Source organism: Lolium perenne, chromosome 1 (genome assembly GCF_019359855.2).
Source record: "Lolium perenne isolate Kyuss_39 chromosome 1, Kyuss_2.0, whole genome shotgun sequence".
Lineage (NCBI taxonomy): Eukaryota > Viridiplantae > Streptophyta > Magnoliopsida > Poales > Poaceae > Lolium > Lolium perenne.
The window spans coordinates 6171773-6190632 of NC_067244.2; the positions used below are offsets into that span (position 1 = coordinate 6171773).

The 18860-nt window shown below is 45.3% G+C and overlaps 1 protein-coding gene and 1 long non-coding RNA gene across 7 annotated transcripts; both read right to left on the reverse strand.

Annotated features, from left to right (window-relative positions):
* Positions 1-1290: 1290 nt before the first annotated feature.
* Positions 1291-6396, reverse strand: LOC127342055 (uncharacterized). 6 transcript variants are annotated; one of them, XR_011751480.1, is made up of 9 exons: positions 5978-6396; positions 5423-5894; positions 5261-5323; positions 4640-4684; positions 4439-4507; positions 3805-3875; positions 3065-3203; positions 2344-2579; positions 1291-2257 (listed from the first exon to the last, which is right to left on the reverse strand). It is a non-coding gene; the product is annotated as an uncharacterized lncRNA (long non-coding RNA). The 6 variants fall into 6 exon arrangements; XR_011751478.1 differs by having other exon boundaries at positions 4326-4507; XR_011751482.1 differs by having other exon boundaries at positions 1291-2040; positions 2150-2257; positions 3805-4507.
* Positions 6397-6959: 563 nt separating this feature from the next.
* On the reverse strand, positions 6960-10298 carry LOC127342075 (beta-galactosidase 1). The gene is made up of 9 exons (XM_051368011.2): positions 10139-10298; positions 9844-10052; positions 9656-9722; positions 9236-9570; positions 9031-9136; positions 8840-8927; positions 8613-8734; positions 8141-8499; positions 6960-8026 (listed from the first exon to the last, which is right to left on the reverse strand). The coding sequence occupies exons 1-9, from the start codon at positions 10292-10294 to the stop codon at positions 6994-6996; spliced, it is 2475 nt and encodes an 824-aa protein (XP_051223971.1). The 5' UTR covers positions 10295-10298; the 3' UTR covers positions 6960-6993.
* Between the last annotated feature and the right edge of the window lie 8562 nt (positions 10299-18860).

Here is an 18860-nt window from a genome sequence, read left to right on the forward strand (position 1 = left end):
GAAATGACACGAACCTGACCCATCACATCGTTCTTCACGCCACCACCCTCGGCCTCCAAGCTCGTTCACCTCCTTGATCGATTGGTGCCAACATCTCATCACACACGCTAGTGATGGCTGTCGCGGCAGGAAGCGATGGGGCGACGAGGAGGAGGGCGGTGAAGCGGCTGAACTTCGGGGGGTCGTGGGAGGATAAGGAGGAGGCGGCGGCGGAGATCGGGAGGCTGGCGTGCTCCGAGAGCGGACGAAGCAGGTGCTCCTGGAGCTCGGTGCCTTACCGACGCTTTGTCCATGCTTGTGAATGCGCGGGGGAGGGTGGAGGAGGCACGCGGACGGCCGCGGTCGGGGCGCTGCTCGAGCTCGCCAGAGGAATGCACAGGTCAGTGACTGATTCCTACCTTAGCTTAATTAGTTGATGCTGCTGCTGTGAGTGAACTCTCGATGTTACTGATCAAATGTGCGCACGCACTTAGCTATGGTAGCTGGGCACGGAAGTGATGCAGTCCAGCTTGCTTCCTTCATCGGAGTGAAATTCAAGCTGACCGGAATACTGAAATTGGTGAAACCAGCCTGTAAAAAGATCCCTTCACCATGCCATGCAAAAGTATTTTCTGAAGAATTCCTAAAATTTTCTGTTCATTTCAGAAGACATTTCTAGAAAAAGAAAGATTCCAGAAGAATTTCTGAATATGCACAATATATTTTCCAGCTTTTCCACTTTTTGCTATTGTTTTTATATCCTCTCGGGTTAGTTAAACTTGTACGAAATGTCCCGGGTTAGTATCATTGTTGGTTGGTGTTAGGCAGGCAGGCCACTTCATTAGTACAATATTCAGTTATCGTGTTACATTGGTGTACGTATTGAGCACTGAAACAAATGCGCAATTTGAAAGAAAGCTAAATATACTGAATGTATACTATTAATCGGAGGGCACACCTGTAGCACTCTACAATACTCACAAGTAGAAGAACAGATTGTCGGCCACCAACATAAGACCCTTTTGAGACCCTTTTGGGTGTTTAAGTACATATCATATAGCACATGCCAAGAGATTGGACTCTAAACCAAATGAATAAATCTGATATATGTATATCCGAGAAAATTCAAATTTGCTACCAAATGTATAACCGGTATACTGGATGAATTACATTACAAATCGCACAAATGTAGTCAAATGCAAGCGATGACCAGATAATACATCTTCCAAAATCAGGAACTACATAATAAAGTGATAAAGCAAAAAAAAAAGCAAGTAATGGATCGGACAGTCAATTTTCAACCTAAGAATGGGTGCCATCAAACTTCTTCATGTTTCTCTCCAATTTAATTACACGAACGACCACATGAAGCATTTTATCTCTGAAGAAAGGAACAATAGTGCAAGCCATAAGATAACTATTTTCTAAAGGAAGACAGTGTAAATTGTAACTGAAGTAACACCCAAACCTTTCTAATAGTTCTTATTTAGGCCAAAGCTAATGAGAATATGGTACATCTAATTCCGGGCACTACATTACTACAACAGAATATAACTAACAATACCTTTCTTTCTTGATACCCTACAAATCTGCATTGCATTAAGCGTTAAAAATATATACTCATTACCAGTTCTAGGAAAGTCGGTGTAAAAGCAGTTTCACAAAATATGATTGTAACTAAGAGGGTGTTCATAACAGCTTTATCAATAGTCATTGTTCAGTAGCTGTTTCAGGATACAGAATTAAACCAATGCGAAGAGATATCCATTGGACATTCTTTTATTTTGTGATCGGAAGTTAAATTTATTTTGGCAAACAAAGAAATAACATGGGCACATGGGCACATGGCCATACTGTTTCAGTTCGACAAACCATTGGTCAAGCAACAGATAAATAATATAGGACTTCCTTAGACAATTCATAAGACAATATAACCTGTACTTCTAGCATCTTCATCCGCTGCAAATTCTATATTGGGAGGAATTGCCTCGCTCCTTCAATGCCACAGAAGTACATGAAAGACATTTTAAAAAGCAAGACGTTACCCAAATCACTTCATTGCTGCAAGTTCATCACAACATCATAACCTGTAAATTTATAGGAACCAAGAATCCATGTTGAAACATATAAAGCATCAAGAGGGGTGCATCTGAGAGGACAATTAACTTACAAATTCAAGCTGAGCTGTGAGCATTCTTCCAGGAGAGGTCTTTGCTCTTAGGCATTTACACAAAAAGCTTATGTACACACCTGCAACTTCACAACGAAGGGGCAATTGCTGCAGATCGAGGTTGGAGTCAGAAAAAGATGTTCAAGGAAGGATGTGGGAAAAAAACACAACCAATCAGTATTGTGGCCTGCTACCTTCATGGCGACCCATGTCCTCCACTCCAGGTCTGGACGCCGCGCTCAAGATTCCTCTGCTCCTATTCTGTGTAAGTTGACACGATGGTAGGCCACCAGCCACCAGCTTGGCTTGACGTCCCCATCCGTTTGTGTGGCCGCAGCTAAGCATCTCCCTCTGGTGCGGCTTGATGGGGACGACAATGTCGCACGGGGCAGAGGCGGTGCTGCTTCCGGTGAGGACGACGCCGCAAAATCTGGGGTTATGTTGACAAATAACATAACACATGAAAATATTTTTTAAAAAAAATTCTCGATATTGTTTTCCATACAGGTAAATATAGTTGAGTAACTCAACTTTGGAGCTAATCATGTGCAGTACAATATAAGGCTGCCACCAACTTATCCACGTTTTGTATCAACATCCACGTCACAGAAGGATACAAAAAAGATATAAATATATGAGGGTGTATGGTAAAAAAATACGCAAGAAGTGCTCAAGTACCATTGGAATTAATTTAAAACAATGATAAGGAAACAATACACATGAATCTACATTTAAATGGTTCATGAATCTACATTTAAATGGTTCGAATTGAAAAATTAGACATGCTACACTACATCATGTTTTATTGTCCTTCAACCTGGACTTCCTTCCCTAACTGCAAATTCTTCTTATTTTTACCATCACAACACTAAATTATAAGATGCAGATATTTTATAGAAAATGGTGAAACCATACATCTTATTTGGTTGAGGACTTTATTTCTCCCGACCTCCAGTTTCTTGTTGGTATCCAAAAATCTCTCAAACTAAGGTGCATATACACCTGCAGCCGATTGCCAAGAAATACATACTCATCCAAATTCCTCTTTGCAAACCTGCAACATGACATCACACTTACATAAATCATATAGTAAATCTGAATCTAACAAAAGAAAAGACGTTAATGAAGTAGCTTAGGTAAACTATTAGCTCCAGATTTGTTGTCCAAGTCCCAAGCACGTACCACAAAAACTAAACTAAATCATGCCCACAAAGGACCAAGAAATAACCCTATATCTTCGCTTGGTTCGCAACTTGGGGTAACCTGAGTAAAGCACACAGGGTCTCAGCTACGTACAGGACTGCCAGAGCAAGGTTCTACCAGTTGTTGGTATGACATGTGCGCTAAATGTTTAGGATGTTGTTTCTAAGATATTCGGTCTCCCGCGGGGGTAAACAGTCTTGTATGTAGCTTTGACCCTGACATGGGTGCCAAATGCCCACTATGAATATAAGATATAATTGTGATGAACGATGAAAATAGATCAATTAAGAATTTGCCGCTTAGAAACATTGACATGTTTCTAGTATTTATGAAATTAGATGAAGCATTACTTTACTGTCAAATAATTGGAAGCTTCAACTAAAATATGAACCATCCATGAAACAGGGTATACAATGAAACTAATAACTCAAGAGCGAAGCAGTGATTTGTACCCATTCTAGCAAACATGCATGTATTGCAAACGGTAGTTCTTTTTTAGCCTTCATCGCCGAGATTAAACTAACTGTACACATCAAAAATTAATGATAAGAAATCGATTGACGATAATGAGTTATAGAGAAAATAGAGATTCAATGTGGTATGCAAGGCAAAGCCAAAGCCAAAGCCAAAGACTGGACTTTCCCAAACCATAGAAACATTAATGAAAAAAGGCATGGGATATCTTGTTTGAGGGAAAATACAGTCCTAACTCTCACTGAGCTACACAGGAAACCTCTCCAATTAGGCTGCCAAAGTAACAAAAGAAATAAGCTGCAAGCCTGCAACCTGACAGCCGAAATGGGAAAAACATATAGGAGAATTATAGAGACTATTTTGATTTATCAGAGATGTGATTGCAGCAGAAACATACAATTTATTTGTATATAAAACTTAGATGCATCAGGAAAATGGTAAAATAGTACACTCTGTGGTCATTCAAATGAACAAAATAATGGTGAACTGAACTCCATACCAGCACAAGTAGGAACTGTAGCCAGAAGAACCACTTTTGCATTCCAATCATCCCAAATTTATTTTAAATGATACATATTTGCTAAATTTAGCAACGGCAAAGAAAACAAAGACCTCTTGGAGTGCTTTGCAATACTCAAATAGAGCAGAATGCCGCAGAGCTATTTTAGACTTCGCCTACAACTGCAGAGCACACCGAATTGAGTTAGTTTGGTAGAGGTATATAGAATAATATACCAATGCAAGAACATCGCAATGGCCTGTTGAGTCACTCACATCACCATAACATTTCAATACTTTGAGAAGGTGACCGACCTGAAGTGGAAACGGAGATTCTGGTGGAGCTTGCTTGCAGGTGCCCTGTAATGATCAAAAAGGTAAGTAAGAAATTATAGTTTCAAAAGTAAGCACTGACTTGTCATTTTGTATAACTCAAATTGTCATCGTTGAAGCTATTCATCAAGAAAAGCGCAACCACTAAAGGGTGATAATCAGCAGATATTTAGAAGCATTCCGAAGTTTAATGATGTAACTTCACTTTCAATCCTCCCTCACAGCTACAAAAGTGCACATCATAAAATTCAGAGTTCAAAATCAGTATCAATTGCTAAAATAAAATAGTTGGATGTTATCTCTGGGAGGAATTTCAGTTTTCCTATGATATTTAACATATTACTTTCTATATTTTATAAGCACCATAAGCAAAGTAGACCTTGCGAGGATATTTACAGGCTCATGACATACAGTAGTCCTGGGTGGATTGAAATACCAAGCACATTATGGAAAAATGTCCATCTATCTCTATTTTGTGAATAACTAAACACGCTATTTAGCAAACCACTGATATAATCAGTTATAACAAACTTTCCGTATAGCAATAGCAGTAAACTGCGTCAAGAAAGTGTAAAGAGACAAAATGTGAACCAGGAGGTTTACCGGGATGCGCAAGTGGCCTTATTCTAAATGAATTTTCAGATAAGGGGATGAAGAACACCAACTCTGACAATAAAAACATAGAGCATCATACATCAATATAGAAAGGTGGATTTTAAAAGTTCAAAGCTGATGGTGGAGAGGCAAGGTAAGGATCTCATATACCTACGGAGTGGATATAGAGAGGTTACCGGCATCGACAATTTGTCCTGGCCAAGGCCAACCACCTCCACAAGCTGCAGGGGACCACCTTGCACCGCAACCTTATTTGTTTTCTTCATAGGAAAATGTTGGCCATGGCCAGCGGTCTTCATCTTTTTCTTCAGATAAAGGTCTTCTCCTCCGATGTTTTCTGCCATATTTAATACTACTGAAATCTGAAATACAGTTAACATGTAAAATGAAACCATGCATCTTTTAACGAAATATGGGACAATCTACAAGTAATTCCTATGTTGAAGATATCATACGATGCTACTATATAACACACGGTCACTATTTCTTACATAGTTTGTAAATTAAAAATGACCTGGAAAACCTGAATTGACTTGCAGCATATTTTTGCATTATGGTAATATCCCCTGCCATCACTATTTTTGAGTTCCTTCTGCCTGAAATTGATTTGCTTCAAAATCACCTGTATAAGTATACCAATAATTTGATTTAGCTTTGAAATATCAAACAATCAATTATCTAGTTCAGATGTTGGAGAGCTCTCACGTTTTGCCTCCTCTTTATCCTGCAGGCGGGCTCTGCTTCTTGGTCTCTGCCTCATCTTCCCCTTGCAGACTGGAAGCTGAGGACGAAGGTGATGAGGACGGACGTTCGGGATTGTGAGGCGGCGCGCTAGCGTTTTCACCCGTCGGTGCAGCCGCGCCGCCGACCAGATGCAGCGGCCGCTGCTCACCACGGAGCTCCCGCTCGTCAAGCGCTCGCCCCATCGCGTTCTTCTGCTGCTCGCCCACCGAGGCGGCCGACATGTGGAGGAGACCCGCAGGCGGCGCAATGGGCTGCTCGCCGGCGAGATCGAGCGCAAGACCCGCGGGAGGCGCTATGGGATTGGGGGAGAAGAGAGAGAGGAGGGGATTGGGGGAGAGAGATGAGAGTATTGGGGAAAGGAAATAGTGAGGATTGGAAGAGATGAGGTCGTGGGATTGGGTGTGGAGCTGTCCAATCAGGGCAGCTAGGAATTTCACCCACGAAGGATGTGTCCTCACTGCATCCACCCACGCAACTGACAAGATGGTCCATTTAGAAGAAGGCCCGCGCGCAGTGACAGGCAGGTAGAACCTCACTGTTTCATGTCTTGATCTAGTGGGATGTGAAAAAATCTTACCTGAAATGGACGGCTGAGATGCTCCAGCTGACAATATCCTGTGGCCGAGAAGCTCAAATCGCTGTGAGCTTCCCATGGGAGGGCATCTATTATACCTTTAGATACAATCCATTTACTTCAGTAAACTATTGTTGTTGCTGTGAATAGATAACCTAGTCGCTGCCCTTCGTTCAGATCATGAAAGGGATGGCGTACATGCGATGCAACAATATGCGATGCAACAACTGAACAAGGCACCTGGAACAAGCTAGTTGGAGAAATTTGCCTGTATATATCTTATTATCGTGCCGTGTACCTCGAGGGAAACACGTGATCATATGAGCTAATTAATTATCCTCCAAGGCTAACAGATCCTCCTGATGCTAACTAACACACTCTGCAGCTAGCCTAAGGTCGATCATCAGCAGGTGGCCTGCACGGTGAGCACGCGGGAGTCGCAGCCGGCGGCGGCGCGGAAGTCGTTGGCGTGCCGCACGGTGCACGACTCCTTGCCGACGCAGGCGGCCTCGAACGCCGCCAGCGCGGCCTTGGACTCGCAGCCGCCCTCGTAGGCGCCGCACTTGCCCCGCGCCACGCCGAGGCTGGCCACGTCGACGCTGGAGATGGTCCTGCCGTGGCTGCACGCCAGCGCCACCTGGTCGCCGACCTCGGCGGCCTCCGCGCACGCAGCGCCGACGGCGACGGTGTGGAAGTCGACCCTCGTGGGGTCGCCGCCGGCCTCCTCGAAGAGCACCACCGTGTTCTCCACCCCGGCCTTGAGGAACGACCTGGGGACGTGGTAGAACCGCTGGGACGGCTCGTTGCACCCCGTCAGGCACTTGAGCCCGTCGCCCTCCGCCTTGAACGTGCCGCGGTAGTCGCACTGCCGGCAGCCGCCCATGTCGGCGGCCGTGTACGACGGCCAGTACCGGCCCAGGTTGTTGCCGTTGATCCACGCCACGCCCTTGCCCAGCCCGAGCAGGTCCGCCACCACGGGCTCCGACCCGGCGGGGGCCTCGAAGCTCGCCTTGTACCAGGTGAAGGGGCGGTTCACCGGGATGGTGCCGTTGAGGCTGCGCCACTGCTGGCCGGCCTTGTCAAGGTGCGCCTCCCGGTGCTCGCCGACGAGCCCCGATTTGTATGCCCAGGAGCTGTTGGAGAGGTCGTACGTTGTGGTGTTGGTGGCTGGGTCGACGAGCTTTACCGGGCCGCCCACGATGCCGGCGGGCATCATCTCGAACAGGGCGCCGTAGTTCTTGAGCCCGATGGTGGCGCTGAGGAGGGAGATGTAGTTCTTGCCGTCGTGGACGTGGACTGGTGTCTCCATCTGGAAGACGAAGCCGCCGTTGGGAGAGTGGTGCCTACCGACGAGCTTGCCATTGACGAAGGCGTAGAGCTCATGACCAGTCGTGTTCACGTGCAACTTGTAGCTCCCTTCTCCCTTGTGCTCAAAGCTACATTGAATTTGTTCTCATCAGAAAATTATTCATAAACCATAGCGAAAATTATTCAAAGCTACATTGAATTTGTTCTAGTAGATATGATTTAATTTGTTCTTTGATGATTACCTTGTCCTGTACCAGAGGTAGTCGCTCTGATCGCCCGACGTGGTGATCTGCTCGAGCAGCTCGTTCTTCCTGAAGTTGCCCTTCTCGTCGGTCATGAATGGCTGGAGGTTCTCCGGCATCCACGACCACGTCAGGCTTTGGGTCGACCCATCCTCCGGCCTCTTCACCGTCACCGACGTTTGTGTCTTGATCTTGGCGCTGTTGTATGCGACGGTCTTGCAGTCGGGGAGGATGCTCACCGACCACGCCGGCACGACGTGGGTTACTCCGTCCTCGAGGGTAACGTTGACATCCTTGTCGTCGTGCTTGTTGCTGATGAAACAAGCTGAGGTGGTGTTGTCTAGGGTGTACTTGGTCATCTACATTTACATTGATGAATCAAATAAATGGATCTTGATATAATCACCAGTGATGTAGTAAACTAGTATGTTGTATGCATGTCTATATATATTGAACAATTTGAAGTATTTACCGTGACATTGTTGTTGCCCATGGTGGTGTCCTTGTAGTCGCCATGGAGTAGGATCTTCTCCATGGACTTGAGAATGTTGTGCAGATCCTTCAAGTGCCCGTACTTGGGCTGCCGAATGTTACCTAGAAAAATAGACCAAGTAGGAGATCAGTAATATTGACATCCAGGTAAAGAAAAACATAGCGAACATCTGCAGATGAGTAAGAAAAAAAAAAAAACTGAAGTACCATATTCATCGAGAGGGGCATCATAGTCATAGCTGGTTGTGATGTAGGGGCCACCTGAGGTGCGGCCAAAATTGGTGCCACCGTGGTACTGATCAATAATATGGACGACGAGCATGTCAAATGTATATTCAGGCAATCACGGCAAAATTAGACGTGCAGGTTAATTGAATCAATCATGACTTAGTCTTTACCATGTAGTAGTTCTGCAGCGATCCGCGCTTCTGGAAGAACATGGCAACGGAGAAGGCGACGTCCTCGGCGGACCGGTGGAAATCGGGCTTGTCCCAGGCTTTGAACCTGAAGATATGTCATTTGAAACTGAATGTCACATGCTGCTACTAATCAATGGATAGAGAATGAAAAACAAAATCTGGGAAAGAAAGAAAAACTAATCACCATCCAGTCCAGTTCTCTGTCCACATCTTGGGGATGTCGGTCCTCTTGGGGAACCAGTCGTGGCAGTAGAACCCGTTGCAGGTGTTGAGGACGCCGGGCGGGACGTCGTCGTCCTGCTGGCACATGATCCAGGGCACGCCGACGTTCTGCTTGTTGGCCATGGCGGCGCACCAGTGGATGTACTCGGAGGCGGACTGGTTGTTGTTGAGCTTGCCCATGATGTTGCCGTACTCGTTCTCGATCTGGGACAGGATGATGGGGCCGCCCTGGCCGGCGAACATGCTGGCCTCCTTGAGCTTGTCCACGATCAGCGTCGTGAAGGTCTCCATTTCGAGCTGCATTTTTCAAATAAGTTGAGATCTATTTGCGTTGGCTAAAACAGAGATGGAAGAAACATGCATGGACCCATTTTACGAGTACCTCGAAAGGGTGGTTGTGCATCCTGAACTGCATGCCGGAGATGTCGCGCAGCCAAGCCGGCAGACCTCTGCAGGCAACGAAGAAGAAGAAGATGATGTATATGTGGAGCGTGTATGTACGTAAGTAACCAACATGCATGCAGATTTGCATGTACGTACTGAATCATGGAAGAAGTTGGACATATATACCCGTAGTTCCACTCGCCGCAGATGTAGGGGCCGATGCGGAGGATGGCGTACATGCCGGCGTCCTGGACCTCCTTGAAGAAACGCACGATGTCGTAGTTGCCCTCGAAGTTGTACTGCCGGCGGCGCGGCTCGTGGCCGTTCCAGAACACGTACGTCTCGATCGCGTCCAGCCCGCCCTCCTTGGCCTTCCTGATCAGGTCCGGCCACATCTGCAATGCAACGAGACCACAAGATTCAGTAACTCAAATCAGTGGAATCTGAAGATTGACTGAGCGGGTACGTGTACGTAACGTACCTCGGGAGTGCTCCTAGGGTAGTGGATTGAGCCGGAGATGATGATGCGGCGCTCGCCGTCGATCACCAGAGCCCGGTCGTTGTACGCCACCTTGGTGCCGCTGACGCCGACGGCAGCGACGGCCGCCAGGAGCAGCCATAGGCAGAAGCGCTGCATGGTGATCAATGTAGAGAGGAAAGGAAGCAGCTGATCGAGAGAGGATGATAGAGTACTGGTTATGGAAGCGGCTGGAGATGTGATGTATTTATAGGAGCTGGACGGTGGAATACACGCAGTGAGCGCTGCTGGCTAGTTTGGATAACTATGTGCTGGCCGTGTCAACAGCTTCTTCCACGCATGCGCGAAACGATAACAGATGGAGCCGGCGCCACTTCAGTGGATAAATCGGAGCTACCGCAACTTAACTTATCCGCGTCGACTCCGCACGCTCTTCATCCAGTGCAACGCATGCGGCCCGTACGTTACGCGCGCGCGGCGAGACCATCGATCGACTGCATGCGCGCAGGTCTACTTGTTTGTAGTATCTCTTTTCTGTTTTTTTTTTTTTTGTTAAATTTACCTTTTCCCTTTGGCAAATTAGAGATCATGTAGTAAGGAAAACTTAGAGCATCTCCAACAGGCGCACTAAAAGTCGGCGCGCGCTGCACCGAAAATTGCCCCACCGGACGCGGCAATTTACGGCGTGTGCTCGGGCGGTAAAAGCCGCGAACAGCTATTTAGATCGTTTTTGGTTCGAAACAAATCAAATAAAACACAAAATTTAACTGAAAATACGAAATATATTAAAAGTTTGACGGTACTGCGATATTTTATTTAAACTACCCTAAAATCTACTCCGAGTCCGAGTCACAGTCGATGTCCGACAAGTGACTGCTCGGAGTAGTGTCGGACACCGGAGTAGAAGTCTACTCGAAGGAGGAGGAGGAGGAGGAGAGGATGATCGTCAACGGCCCGGCGCCGTTTTTCTTGTCCTCCGCCCTCCTCGCCGCCTTCTCCGCCCTCGCCGCCGACTCCGCCCGGCGCTTCTCGCAGCTCGCCTTCTTCTTCTTCTTCTTTGCCGTCGCCTTCTTCTTCTTCTTCGCCACTGCCCTCCTCGCCGCCTTCTCCGCCCTCGCCGCCTTCCTCGCCGGAGGCCCTGGCTGCGATCAAGGACGCCCTCGGCTGTCACGTGGAAGGGTTCCCCCAAACCTACCTCGGCCTCCCCCTCTCCGTCGGCAAACTTCGCCTTTCGCCTTGGCGCCGCTCATCGCCAAAGCCGATAAATACCTTTCGGGGTCGCGCTCCCTCCTCCTGTCTTCTGGCGGTCGGCTCGTGTTGGTTAACGCTATCATGGACGCGCTGCCCACCTTCGCCATGGGAGCTTTGGAGCTTCCCCTCGGCGTCATCGCTGAGTTGGAAAGACTGCGTCGTGCCTTCTTCTGGGCCACTACTGACCATGTAACCGGCGCCAGATGCTTGGTTGCCTGGGAGCAGGTCTTCCGGTCTAAGGATGAGGGTGGGCTAGGCATCCGCTCTCTCTCCGACCAGAACACATGCCTCCACCTGAATCTGCTCCACCGCATCCACTTCGCCACTGATGAATCCTGGCCGCGCTGGGTCTGGTCTTGCCTCGCAGGCATGTATGTCGACTCCGTCGGACGCTCTGCTATGTTGTGCGGCTCCCACTGGTCCTCGTTGCTACGTCTCCTCCCCTGTACCGGAGTATCTCCAGGGTCCGGCTCCGCGATGGGCACCGTGTGGCTTTATGGCTCAATAGCTGGCTCCCTACTAGTGCTCTGTCTGTTCGGTGGCCGCAGGTTTTCTCCCACTGCACCGCTCCCCACGCGACGGTGCCCCAGGTGCTCCATGCCGGCCTGGAGTCCTTCCTGGTTCCACGTCTGCCCACCTCCGCCACGGCGCTGCGAGCGCAGCTCCTCCAGGTCGTTGCGGCCACCGCGCTGTCCACCCACCACGACAAACGCTCGCTGCCGCTTTGTGCTAGGCCCGACGGCAGCCTCGAAACCTCCGCCATGTACAAGCTTTGCACCCTCGGTGGCAAGGCTAACGCCCACGCCAACTTCGTCTCGCAGAGCTTCGCGCAGTCAAAAGTGAAAGTTTTCACCTGGCTGCTCGTACGGGGACGCATCCAAAGCCGCTTCAACCTCCTCCGCAAGGGGATCCTGGATGTTGCGGCTAGCGGGTGCCCCGTCTGCCCTGCCTCCCTTGAGACCCCGAGCCATGATACGTCTCCAACGTATCTATAATTTCTGATGTTCCATGCTAGTTTTATGACAATACCTACATGTTTTGCTCACACTTATAATGATTTTATGCATTTTCCGGAACTAACCTATTAACAAGATGCCACAGTGTCAGTTCCTGTTTTCTGTTGTTTTTGGTTCCAGAAAGGCTGTTCGGGCAATATTCTCGGAATTCGACGAAACAAAAGCCCAATACCTTATTTTCCCAGGAATGTTCCAGAACACCGAAGGAGAGCAGGAGGGGGGCCAAGGGGGACCCACACCATAGGGGGCGCGGGTCCCACCCTGGCCGCGCCACCAGGTGGGGAGGGCGCCCTGGGGCCCTTCCGACTCCGCCTCTTCGCCTATAAAGTCCCTCGTGGCCTAAAAACTCAACACCGATTGACGAAACTCCAGAAAGACTCCAGGGACGCCGCCGCCATCGCGAAACTCCAATTCGGGGGACAGAAGTCTTTGTTCCGGCACGCCGCCGGGACGGGGAATTGCCCCCGGAGTCATCTCCATCGACACCGCCGCCATCTTCATCGCCGTTGCTGTCTCCCATGATGAGGAGGGAGTAGTTCTCCCCCGAGGCTGAGGGCACTACCGGTAGCTATGTGGTTCATCTCTCTCTCCCATGTACTTCAATACAATGATCTCATGAGCTGCCTTACATGATTGAGATCCATATGATGAGCTTTGTAATCTAGATGGCGTTATGCTATTCAAGTGGATTTTACTTATGTGATCTCCGGAGATTCCTTGTCCCACGTGTGTAAAGGTGACAGTGTGTGCACCGTGTGGGTCTCTTAGGCTATATTTCACAGAATACTTGTTCACTGGGTTATGATTTGATTTGGATGTCTCTATGAAATTGTGGTGTGTTTGTACCTCATATGAATGCTCACAGTGACAACGTGGGGTGTTTAGTAGTACTTGGGAATACATCTTTAAGGTTTGCTTTGCATCCCTACACGGTGAATTAGTGTTCGTTATCATGCCAGAGAGTAATTCAGAATAGCATAGTGAAGTGCTTATATTTATATTCCTATTTGATAACATTGTTCAGAGTGCCCACTAGTGAAAGTATGATCCCTAGGCCTTATTTCTAAGCATTGAAACACTATTTCCAACAAGTTCTGCTACATGTTTACTTGCTGCCATATTTATTTCAGATTGTTGTTACCACTCATATTCATCCATATTACTTGTATTTCACTATCTCTTCGCCGAACTAGTGCACCTATACATCTGACAAGTGTATTAGGTGTGTTGGAGACACAAGAGACTTCTTGTATCTTAATTGCAGGGTTGCTTGAGAGGGATATCTTTGACCTCTACCTCCCTGAGTTCGATAAACCTTGGGTGATTCACTTAAGGGAAACTTGCTGATGTTCTACAAACCTCTGCTCTTGGAGGCCCAACACTGTCTACAGCAATAGAAGCGTGCGTAGACATCAAGCTATTTTCTGGCGCCGTTGCCGGGGAGGTAAGGTAAAAGGTATTCACATCCTCCGACTACTAAGCTATTTCCTAGCACTGTTGCCGGTGTATGAGTGCTCGAAGCTATTTCCTTTATATTCTGCAATTATATCTTTTTGTTTCTTGTTTTTATTTCACTAGTAGGCTTAATGGAAAACAACAAAAATATTAGAGATCTTTATAGTATTTATCTTGAGTTAGGACATGAGGTGTTTGAAGAGAAAATTAAAAAACCTATGGAACTTTATATGCATGCTAATGGTAATGTTATTAGTATAAATTCTTTGAACACCATTGTTTCTAATGCTATGGAAAATTCTAAGCTTGGGGAAGCTGGTTTTGATGAGCATGATATTTTTAGTCCCCCAAGCATGGAGGAGAAAAATTACTTTGATGATACTTTGCCTCCCATTTATGATGATTATAATGATAGCGGTATTTTGGTGCCACCTACGATGGAGGATAAAGTTTATTATGATTATACTATGCGTCCTATATTTGATGATTATGGTGATGAGAATAATAACGATAGCTACTTTGTTGAATTTGCTCCCACTACAATTAATAAGAATGACTATGCTTATGTTGGGAGTAGTAATTATTTTATGCATGAGACTCATGATAAGAATGCTTTATGTGATAGTTATATTATTGAGTTTGTTGATGATGCTACTGGAAATTATTATGAGAGAGGAAAATATGGTTGTAGAAATTTTCATGTTACTAAAACACCTCTCTACATGCTGAAAATTTTGAAGTTACTCGTGTTTTATCTTCCTATGCTTGTCACTTTGTTCTTCATGAATTTATTTGTGTACAAGATTCCTTTTCAAAGGAAGTGGGTTAGACTTAAAAGTGTTTCTTATTTGCTTTTGATGCTCTCTTTTGCTTCAACTCTTATTTCTTGCGAGAGCATCATTAAATCCACTGAGCCCATCTTAATGGCTATAAAGAAAGCACTTCTTGGGAGATAACTGATACGTCTCCAACGTATCTATAATTTCAGATGTTCCATGCTTGTTTTATGACAATACCTACATGTTTTGTTCACACTTTATGATGATTTTATGCGTTTTCCGGAACTAACCTATTGACGAGATGCCGAAGTGCCAGTTCCTGTTTTCTGCTGTTTTTGGTTTCAGAAATCCTAGTAAGGAAATATTCTCGGAATTGGACGAAATCAACGCCCAGCATCTTATAATTCCACGAAGCTTCCAGAACACCCGAGAGGGATCAGAGGAGAGCCACAGGCCCACCACCCAGGTGGCCGGCGCGGCCCGGGGGGGCGCCCCCTATTGTGTGGCGCCCCATAACCCCTCCGACTCCACCTCTTCGCCTATTTAAAGCTCCCTGACCTAAATCTTCGATACGAATAAGCCACGGTACGAGAAACCTTCCAGAGCCGCCTCCATCGCGAAGCCAAGATCTGGGGGACAGGAGTCTCTGTTCCGGCACGCCACCGGGACGGGGAAGTGCCCCCGGAAGGCATCTCCATCGACATCACCGCCATCTTCATCACCGCTGCTGTCTCCCATGAGGAGGGAGTAGTTCTCCATCGAGGCTAAGGGTTGTACCGGTAGCTATGTGGTTCATCTCTCTCTCCCATGTACTTCAGTACAATGATCTCATGAGCTGCCTTACATGATTGAGATCCATATGATGAGCTTTGTAATCTAGATGTCGTTATGCTATTCAAGTGGATTTTACTTATGTGATCTCCGGAGACTCCTTGTCCCACGTGTGTAAAGGTGACAGTGTGTGCACCGTGTGGGTCTCTTAGGCTATATTTCACAGAATACTTATTCACTGAGTTATGATTTGAGTTGGATGTCTCTATGAAATTGTGGTGTGTTAGTACCTCCTATGAATGCTCACAGTGACATCGTGGGGTGTTTATTAGTACTTGGGAATACATCTTTAAGGTTTGCCTACATGATAAATTAGAGTTTGTTATCTTGCCAGAGACTAATTCAGAATAGCATAGTGAAGTGCTTATTTATATTCCTTTATGATTGCAATGTTGAGAGTGTCCACTAGTGAAAGTATGATCCCTAGGCCTTGTTTCCGAATAGAAAAGCTACACCACAAAGATTCCTATCTCCCACGTCAACTGCACGCCAGCAAGCATTTTCTGGCGCCGTTGTCACTGTTTGTTTACTGTTCCACTGCATGTTTACTCGCTGCCATATTTTATTCAGATTGCTATTACCACTCATATACATCCATATTACTTGCATTTTACTATCTCTTCGCTGAACTAGTGCACCTATACATCTGACAAGTATATTAGGTATGTTGGGGACACAAGAGACTTCTTGCATTGTGATCGCAGGGTTGCTTGAGAGGGATATCTTTGACCTCTTCCTCCCTGAGTTCGATAAACCTTGGGTGATCCACTTAAGGGAAAACTTGCTGCTGTTCTACAAACCTCTGCTCTTGGAGGCCCAACACTGTCTACAGGAAAAGAAGCGTGAGTAGACATCAAGCTATTTTCTGGCGCCGTTGCCGGGGAGGAAAGGTAAAAGGCACTCACACTCTGGTCCCAGGTAACTAAGTTATTTTCTGGCGCCGTTGTAAGTGCTCGAAGCTATTTCCTTTAGATCCTGCAACTGCATCTTTTTGTTTCTTGTTTTTATTTTTCACTAGTTAGGCATAATGGAAAGCAACTATGAGCTTTTTAATCTATTTTCTGAGTTAAGACATGGATTGTTTGCTGCGAAAATTAAAAAACCTATAGAATCTTATTTGCATGCTAGTAGCAATGATATTAGTATGAACGCTTTGAACACCATTGTTGCCAATGATATGGAAAATTCTACGCTTGGGGAAGCTGGTTTTGATGAACATGATATTTTTAGTCCCCCAAGCATTGAGGAGAAAAATTTCTTTGATGATACTTTGCTCCCATTTATGATGATTATAATGATAGTAGTCTTTTGGTGCCACCTACTATGGAGGATAAATTTTATTATGATTATACTATGTCTCCTACACTTGATGAGAATAATAATGATAGCTACTTTGTTGAATTTGCTCCCACTACAACTAATAAAATTGATTATGCTTATGTGGAGAGTAATGATACTTTTATGCATGAGACTCATGATAAGAATGTTTTATGTGATAGTTATATTGTTGAGTTTGTTCATGATACTACTGAAAGTTATTATGAGAGAGGAAAATATGGTTGTAGAAATTTTCATGATACTAAAACACCTCTCTTTTTGCTGAAAACCTTGAAGTTGGGCTTGTCTAGTCTTTCTATGCTTGTTGCATTATGCTTCATGAATTTGTTTATTTACAAGATTCCTTTTCATAGGAAGTGGGTTAGGCTTAAATTTGTTTCGAATTTGCTTCTTGATGCTCTCTTTTTCTTCAACTCTTATTTTTTGCGAGTGCATCATTAAAATCACTGAGCCCATCTTAATGGCTATAAAGAAAGCACTTCTTGGGAGATAACCCATGTGTTTATTTTACTACAGCACTCTTGTTTTATATTTGAGTCTTGGAAGTTGTTACTACTGTAGCAACCTCTCCTTATCTTACTTTATTGCATTGTTGTGCCAAGTAAAGTCTTTGATGGTAAGGTTCATACTAGATTTGGATTACTGCGCAGAAACAGATTTCTTGCTGTCACGAATTTGGGCAGTGTTCTCTGTAGGTAACTCAGAAAAATCTGCCAATTTACGTGAGTGATCCTCAGATATGTACGCAACTTTCATTCAATTTGAGCATTTTCATCTGAGCAAGTCTGGTGCCTCTAAAAAATTCGTCTTTACAGACTGTTCTGTTTTGACAGATTCAGCCTTTTATTTCGCATTGCCGGTTTTGCTATGTTTGATGGATTTCTTTATTCCATTAAGTTCCAGTAGCTTTGTGCAATGTCCAGAAGTGTTAAGAATGATTGTGTCACCTCTGAACATGTGAATTTTTTATTATGCACTAACCCTCTAATGAGTTTGTTTTGAGTTTGGTGTGGAGGAAGTTTTCAAGGGTCAAGAGAGGAGGATGATATATGATCAAGAAGAGTGAAAAGTCTAAGCTTGGGGATGCCCCGGTGGTTCATCCCTGCATATTTCAAGAAGACTCAAGCATCTAAGCTTGGGGATGCCCAAGGCATCCCCTTCTTCACCGAAAACATTATCAGGTTCCTCTAGTGAAACTATATTTTTATTCCGTCACATCTTATGTACTTTACTTGGAGCGTCTGTTTGTTTTTATTTTTGTTTTGTTTGAATAAGTTCATCCTTGTGTGGGAGAGAGACACGCTCCGCTGGTTCATATGAACACATGTGTTCTTAGCTTTTAGTGTTCATGGCGAAGGTTGAAACTGCTTCGTTAATTGTTATATGGTTGGAAACAGAAAATGCTACATGTGATAATTGGTATGATGTCTTGAATAACTTGATACTTGGCAATTTTTGTGCTCATGTTTAAGCTCTTGCATCATATACTTTGCACCTATTAGTGAAGAAATACATAGAGCTTGATAAAATTTGGTTTGCATGATTGGTCTCTCTAAGGTCTAGATATTTTCTGGTAAGGGTTTGAGCAACAAGGAAGACATTGTAGAGTCTTATAATGCTTGCAATATGTTCTTATGTGAGTTTTGCTGTACCGGTTCATACTTTTGTTTGCTTCAAACAACCTTGCTAGCCTAAGCCTTGTATTGAGAGGAAATACTTCTCGTGCATCAAAATCCTTGAGCCAAAAACTACGCCATTTGTGTCCACCATACCTACCTACTACATGGTATTTCTCTGCCATTCTAAAGTAAATTGCTTGAGTGCTACCTTTAAAATTTTATTCTTTGTCTTTGCAATATATAGCTCATGGGAAAAATAGCCTAAAAACTATTGTGGTATTGAATATGTACTTATGTATCTTATTTCTTATTAAGTTGCTTGTTGTGCGATAACCATGTTCCTGGGGACGCCATCAACTATCCTTTGTTGAATATCATGTGAGTTGCTATGCATGTTCGTCTTGTCTGAAGTGAGGGCGATTTACCATGAGTTGAA

What these genes read in the sequence shown, in the direction of transcription:
- LOC127342075 (XM_051368011.2), bottom strand. Translation starts at nt 10,294, where the DNA reads ATGCAGCGCTTCTGCCTATGGCTGCTCCTGGCGGCCGTCGCTGCCGTC. An exon ending in TGCGGCGAGTGGAACTACGG is followed by an intron (nt 9,723 to 9,843) that starts GTATATATGTCC and finishes CGTTGCCTGCAG; the next exon opens with AGGTCTGCCGGCTTGGCTGC. An exon ending in ACAGAGAACTGGACTGGATG is followed by an intron (nt 9,137 to 9,235) that starts GTGATTAGTTTT and finishes ACATATCTTCAG; the next exon opens with GTTCAAAGCCTGGGACAAGC.